Source organism: Mandrillus leucophaeus, unplaced genomic scaffold (genome assembly GCF_000951045.1).
Source record: "Mandrillus leucophaeus isolate KB7577 unplaced genomic scaffold, Mleu.le_1.0 Scaffold1310, whole genome shotgun sequence".
Lineage (NCBI taxonomy): Eukaryota > Metazoa > Chordata > Mammalia > Primates > Cercopithecidae > Mandrillus > Mandrillus leucophaeus.
Window position 1 is genome coordinate 57,037 of NW_012101267.1, and position 6,962 is coordinate 63,998.

General features: G+C 47.7%; 1 protein-coding gene and 1 pseudogene across 1 annotated transcript in view; both read left to right on the forward strand.

The window, feature by feature from the left end:
- The window catches only part of LOC105534192 (leucine-rich repeat-containing protein 37A3-like), a 23,391-nt gene that overhangs the window by 15,137 nt on the left and 1,292 nt on the right, over positions 1-6,962 (forward strand). The window contains exon 8 of the mRNA XM_011972875.1: positions 6,907-6,962. Within this exon, the coding sequence (XP_011828265.1) occupies positions 6,907-6,962 (56 nt within the window). The remainder of the gene's footprint in view (positions 1-6,906) is intronic.
- On the forward strand, positions 2,723-3,938 carry LOC105534187 (annotated as a pseudogene).

Consider the following 6,962-nt stretch of genomic DNA (forward strand, 5'->3'; position numbering starts at 1 on the left):
TTTTTTTGAGACAGAGCCTCGTTGCTGGAGTGCAGCAGCAAGATCTCAGCTCACCGCAACCTCTGCCTCCCAGGTTCAAACGATTCTCCTCCCTCAGCCTCCTGAGTAACTGGCATTATAGCCTCGCACCACCACACCCAGCTAATTTTTGTATTTTTAGTAGAGATGGGGTTTCTTCTTGTTGGCCAGGCTGGTCTCAAACTCCTGGCCTCACTTGATCCACCCACCTTGGTCTCCCAAAGAGCTGGGATTACAGGCGTAAGCCACCATGCCTGGCCCGGTCCAGCAGATTCTTATATTTCAGTTTTTAAAGAAATGTTTGCCTTTCTACTGCTTGATGTGTAGTGGAATCTCATTGTGGTTTTAATTTGCACTTCTTTAATAGCTAGTGATGTTGAATAGTCATGTGCAAATATCTTCTTTACTAAATTTTTCAAATCTGTTCCCATATTTTAATTGGATATTAGTCTTTTTATTGAGGTTTTTTTTCCTGTAACCCCATGAGAGATTCATTATTATTGAATTTTAAGAGTGCTTTATAGAGTCTAGATACAAGTCCTTTCAGGGACCAGGTACAGTGGTCCCTGCACATTGGGAGGCTGAGGCAGGAGGACTGCTTGAGGTCAGGAGTTTGAGACCACCTGGGCAATATGGTGAAACCTCATCTCTACCAAAAATATAAAAATCAGTCAGGTGTGGTGGTGCTCACCTGTGGTCCCAGCTACTCGGGAAGCTGAGGTGGGAGGATTGCTTGAGCCAGGAGGTCGAGGCTGCAGTGAGCTGTGATCACCACTGCACTCCAGCCTGGGTCACAGAATGAGATACTATCTCAAAAATTAAACAAGTAAATAAAACAAAAAACAAGGCCTTTTAGATATGTGTTTGGTAAATATCTTCTCTCAGGTTGTGGTTTGTCTTTTCATTCTAAATATTTTCTAGCTGGGCACAGTGACTCACACCTGTAATCCCAGCACTTTGGGAGGACAAGACAGGTGGATCACTTGAGGTCAGGAGTTCGAGACCATCCTGGCCAACATGGCAAAACCCCCATCTCTACCCCCATCTCTACAGCCAGGTGTGGTGGCACACGCCTGTAATCCCAGCTACTCAGGAGGCTGAGGCACAAGAAGTGCTTGAACCTGGGAGGTGGAGGTTGCAATGAGCCAAGATTGCACCACTGTACTCCAGCCTGAGCCACAGAGTGAGACTCTGTCTCAAAAAAAAAAAAAAAATTAATAATAATAATTAAACTAAAAGTGTTTTCTGAAAAGCAGAAGTTTTTAATTTTGATCAGCTTTAAGTTAGCAATTTTTTCTTATATGGTTTGTGCTTTTTTGTTTTTTACCTAAGAAATCTTTAAGAACCTGTTGTCTAATCCAAAGTGGAAAAGATTTACTCCTATGTCTTCTCCCAGAAATACTGTAATTTACGTCTATGATCCGTTTTTAGTTAATTTGAATATATGGTGTGAGGTATGTTTTTTTTTTTTTTGGAATTGTATATTTATTTTTTGGAGAAACGAGGTCTCACTATGTTGCCCAGGCTGGTTTCAAACTCCTGGCCTCAGTGATCCTCCTGCCTCACCCTCCCAGAGTACTGGGATTACAGGCATGAGGCACCGTGCCTGGCCTTCTTTGCAGTTAAATATATATACAGATATGTGTGTACGGTGTGTGTGTGTGTGTGTATATATGTGTGTGTATATATATGTGTGTGTGTATATATGTATATGTGTGTATGTGTATATATGTGTGTGTATGTATATGTGTGTGTGTGTGTGTGTATATATATATATCAGCCAGGTGTGGTGGCACATGCCTGTAGTCCCAGCTACTAGGGAGGCTGAGGTGGGAGGGTCACTTGAACTCAGGAGGTGGAGGTTGCAGTGAGCCAAGATGGCACCACTGCACTCCAGCCTGGGTGACAGAGCAAGACGTTGTCTTAAAAAAAAATTATATATATATGTGTGTATATATATGTATATATGTGTGTATATATATGTGTGTGTGTATATATATGTATATATTTCTGCAGGGCTCTACTGTGAGTTTGTTACACAACTGACTGCAACTTAAATAGTGCCACCACCCCACAATATGGCAAACTAAATAGAAACTCTGTTTTGCTAAGGCTGGTTGAGGGCAGTATGCAAGATTAGCATGGAAAGGGCCCTTCATTTCGCACTCTGTTAATTTTTGTCAGGTCACTCTCTTATCTTCACCACATTGTCAGATCTGTTTTACTGCTCTAGCCTCACTTCCCTCAGCCTCCTGCAGCATCTTCCCTGTCAGCTAGATCCCTTCCTCTCTGGATGAAGTCCTCTTCATCGACCAGCTTTCTCACTTGGTTCTCTAAGACAGTGAGGATCTGTCTGCTTTTTTCTTGACCATTAGTGGATAGGAAAAAAGCTCTCATTCTCTGTAACCATTTGTCACCGAGGCCATAAAGACATTGAACTAACTCCCTTATGGGAGGAGTTCATTACTGGAAGTCTTCAGGAGTTTACACATTGATATACAAAGTAAGGAGGCCAGTGCATTTGAGTCTTGGCTCATGTGTAATGATCTTTAATGGCGTATTGAAAAATTACCATTCTCAAGTAAGGATAATGTATACGTCAGGTCATTTATAGTCTCAAAGATTTGTCAGTACACTTTAAAACAATCCTGGGAACAGTTCTAGATTGAAGGAGACTGAAGAATCATGAACACTAGGCGGCGCTGGGGCTGGCAAGCACATGGCGGAGGCGGTGCCGACAGCGGCTGCTGAGGCGGGCAGAGGGTTGGCGGCGCCTGGAAGCCTGTCACTGGCACGGTCCCTGTGGGGTGCTCGGCAGCGGGCATGTCGGTCGTGGGGCTGAAGAACCATTTCTACAAGGCAAGCCAGCTGGTCAGTGAGAAGGTGGGAGGGGCTGAGGGGACCAAGCTGGATGATGACTTCAAAGAGATGGAGAAGAAGGTGGATGTCACCAGCAAGGCAGTGACGGAAGTGCTGGCCAGGACCATCAAGTACCTGCAGCCCAACCCAAACCTCGCCAGTAAGCTGACCATGCTCAACATGGTGTCCGAGATCCGGGGCCAGGTGTAGAACCCCAGCTACCTGCAGTTGGAGGGGCTCCTGAGCGAGTGCCTGATCTGCCATCTGAAGGAGCTGGGCGGTGAGTCCAACTTCGGTGACACACTGCTGGATGTCGGCGAGTCCATGAAGCACCCGGTGGAGGTGAAGGACTCCCTGGACATAGAGGTCAAACAGAACTTCATTGACCCCCTCCAGAACCTGTGCGAGAACAACCTGAAGGAGATCCAGCACCACCAGTTGGAGCGCCACCACCTGGACTTTGACTAAAAGAAGAAGTGGCAGGGCAAGATCCCCAATGAGGAGCTGCGCCAGGTGCTGGAGAAGTTTGAGGAGTCCAAGGAGGTGGCAGAAACCAGCATGCACAACCTCCTGGAGACCAATATCAAGCAGGTGAGTCAGCTCTCAACCCTGGTGGAGGCGCAGCTGGACTGCTACCAGCGGGCCGTGCAGATCCCGGACAAGCTGGCAGAGAAGCCCAAGCGCAGAATGCAGGAAGCTTCCTCAGGCTCCAAGCGGCAGTATAAGCCCAAGTCCCGGGAGCCCTTTGACCTCGGAGAGCCTGAGCAGTCCAACGGGGGCTTCCCCAGCACCACAGTCCCCAAGATCGCAGCTTCGTCTTTCCGATCTTCCGACAAGCCCATCTGGACTCCTAGCAGGAGCATGCCGCCCCTAGAGGAGCGGAGCTGCAAGGTGCTGTACAACTTCGAACCCTAGAACCATGGGGAGCTGGGCTTCCATGAGGGTGACGTCATCACCTTGACCAACCAGATCAACTACAACTGGTATAGGGCATGCTGGACAGCCAGTCGGGCTTCTTCCTGCTCAGCTACATGGACACGCTTGTGCCCCTGCCGCAGTGACTCGCCAGTGCCCCGCCAGTGCCCCGCCCCTCTGTCCACACTGGGCGGCACCCCCTGTCGGGTCTTCTGCCTTCCACCGGGCTACCATACTGCTAGGATGGTATCCGAGCCTGCTGGTGCCACCCAGTCCCAGGTCCTCGAGGTACTCCCTGAGCAGGGAGCCACACTTGGGTGGGGGGCTTATCTGGGTGGGTGGAGAGGCCTGTTTACACTGGTGCTGACCCCCAACGGTGACAGCTCCCTTCCCTACTCCATTGCGCCAGCCTCCTCCCGGCTCCCCAACTCCTTGCCCAGCTGGCCGAGGCGGGGCTAACCCTAAGGTGCTCTCACAAACACTAATGTTCCACCGCGGCAGCACCCACCTCCGTCCTGACCCCACAGGGACCCGGCCCACTGCCTGCCCTCGAGTCCTGTGGCCTTAACAGGATGAGATCGAGCGTCCCCGTGGGGTGGCTCAGAGACAGGACCTTGGTTTTAAATCCTGTCCCAGCCTGGTGCTGGAGATGAGCCCTGGCCCCACTCCAGGGCCACTGCACCCCTACCTCACACATGCACTCCTTCTCCCCAAGGCCAGGTCAGAGGGCCTCACTGCTTCCCCTGCCTGCTGTCAGCTTGCAGCCCGGGGACAGAGGCCAGCTGGGATCTGCCCCAGGACAGAGAACATAGCCTCCTTCAGAGCCCCGCCTCCAAAGCCCCTCCCTCACAAAGCCAAGTACCTTTTCAGCTTTTCAACTGCCCCCAGCCAGGGCCACGGAGGCCTGTGTCACTCTAGCACAAGCTGCCACCATCAACCACCCACATACACCCCAGCACACTTCGCACGGGACCACAGCCCCAGCCATGCTGTTGAGGCCAAGCACAAAGGCTCCAGTGAGCAAATGTTAAAGCTCCTGGTGGCCAGGCCTCCACTTTCCCAGCCGCTACCACCCCACCCTGTGGGAAGTGGCCCTGACCATCTCCTCTAGGCCACAGCAGGCAGCCCTGGGGTCTCCAGACCCCTGCCCAGACCAGCAGGTCCGCAGCCCCAACATCTGCTTCCTCTGTCACCTGATCCAAAATCGATGAAATGGGGGGTCCTCTGGACTGGGCCACATTCACATTCCTCTCCCACTGTGGCTCAGCCTGAAGCCTCTGGACCCCAGGCTCTGCTCTGCACCCACCTTGTCAGCAGTACATGAAGGGCACAAACACCCTGGCAAAGATGAGCACACAGCCTTGGACATGGTCCAGGGCAAAGTGAAATGTGTGCCTGAATTTTGTAAACAGAAGTATTAAATGTCTTTCTACAAAAACAAAAAAAAAGTCATGAACACTAAATGTAATGTCTGATGTTTGGTGATGTTTAATTGGATTCTCAATTTTTTAAGCCATGATATGATTAGGACAATTGTGAAAATGTGTATATGGACTACATAGTAAACAATGATAATATTAAGTTCCATTGGGTGATGATAGTATTCTGGTTATGTAGGAGAATGCCTTGGTTCTTGGGGGCTGCACACTGAAGTCTTTAATGGTGAAGGGTCATTATGTCTGCAACTGACTCAAATGGTTTGTCCAGAAAATGTATAGACAAACACACATGGAAAGCAAATGTGACAAAGTATTAGCTACTGTGGATTCCAGATGAAAGTTATAGAGGTGTTCATTAGACCATTTGAAAATGCTTCCCAGCCATCCTAAGGCTTAAAGAAAAAAAAAGAAAATGTTTAAAATCAAAAGTTGGGGGCAGGAAAAGAATAACAAAACCTCTGGGCTTGTGCCTATAATCCCAGCACTTTGGGAGACCAAGGAGAAAGGGTTGCTTGAGCTCAGGAGTTCGAGATTTTAGTAGAGACAGGGTTTCACTATGTTGCCCAGGCTGGTCTCGAACTCCTGAGGGGGTCTCGAACTCCATGACCCCCTGTCATGGAGACAGGCCCCTGAGTATTTTGAAAAACAATACAAAGGGCCCCTCTCTTCAACCTGCATCCAACAACTCAACTTACGAAAGTAAATTGAGAAAGCTGTACTTGCTGGAAAATATGTTAGATACAGAAATACAAGAAAAAATCAATGAAGTTAAAAGGGAAGTTAAAAGGGGGTCAAGGCTGCAGTGAGCTATGATTTTGCCACTGTATTTCATTCAGCCTGGGTGATAGAGTAAGACCTTGTCTCATTTTTTTAAAAAAGTAATTTTTCCCATAGTTAATAAATAATCTGTGAGGTGGTACTTTGAGATCACTGAAGATCCTGTTCTCAGATGTCTTTTCACCCAGCTGTCCATCAGTGATAATCCTTGTCTGAATCAATTTTTATTACTGGTGGTTGCAAAGTGACACTTTTTAAAATTCTGTCATTCCTTCCACATTTATTATCTGGCTTTATTTCATTAAAGAACTCCCCTTCTTTCTTTTTTAATATCATTCTTCATTGATTCTTTTTTATGTATTAATTATGTTATAGCTTATTATTGTTGTTATTCTTTTGAATGCTCAAATTGTCCAGATTTGACCAATGCAATCTCTGTTACTTTTTAACCCCACAATCCAGGTTGAACTAAACTATTTTTAATGCGCAGAGTAATTTCTAGTATTTCCCACTCCCAAAAGGAATTGAGAAAGGGCCTCCAGAAGCTGGGGACTTACTCAGACTCTTCTTAGAAGTCTACCTTCTTCCTGTATACTTTCAGCCCAAAGTGAGACTTTTGAGTTGGGAAGAGATACTTCTGAATTAAACTACTGATCAGTGTCACCCAATTCTAATCCCAACCACCTTTATTCTAGACATACCATACTCACTGCCATGCTTATCCTTCGGTTGGGCACCTCTGTCCTCCTTCCTATTGGCCTTCTAGTTCCTACCCAACTGTTTAGTCCACAGGCCTCAATAACACCTTTTCGCCCAGCCCTCTGGTAGCGTTGGCCTGCCTCCTTTACCTACTCAACCGCTTTACCACTAATTTATTGTTCTCTGTTTTCATCTATAGGATCTTACCTAGCCATATGGCCTGCTGCCTCTGCCAATTTAAAAACAGCATTGAGG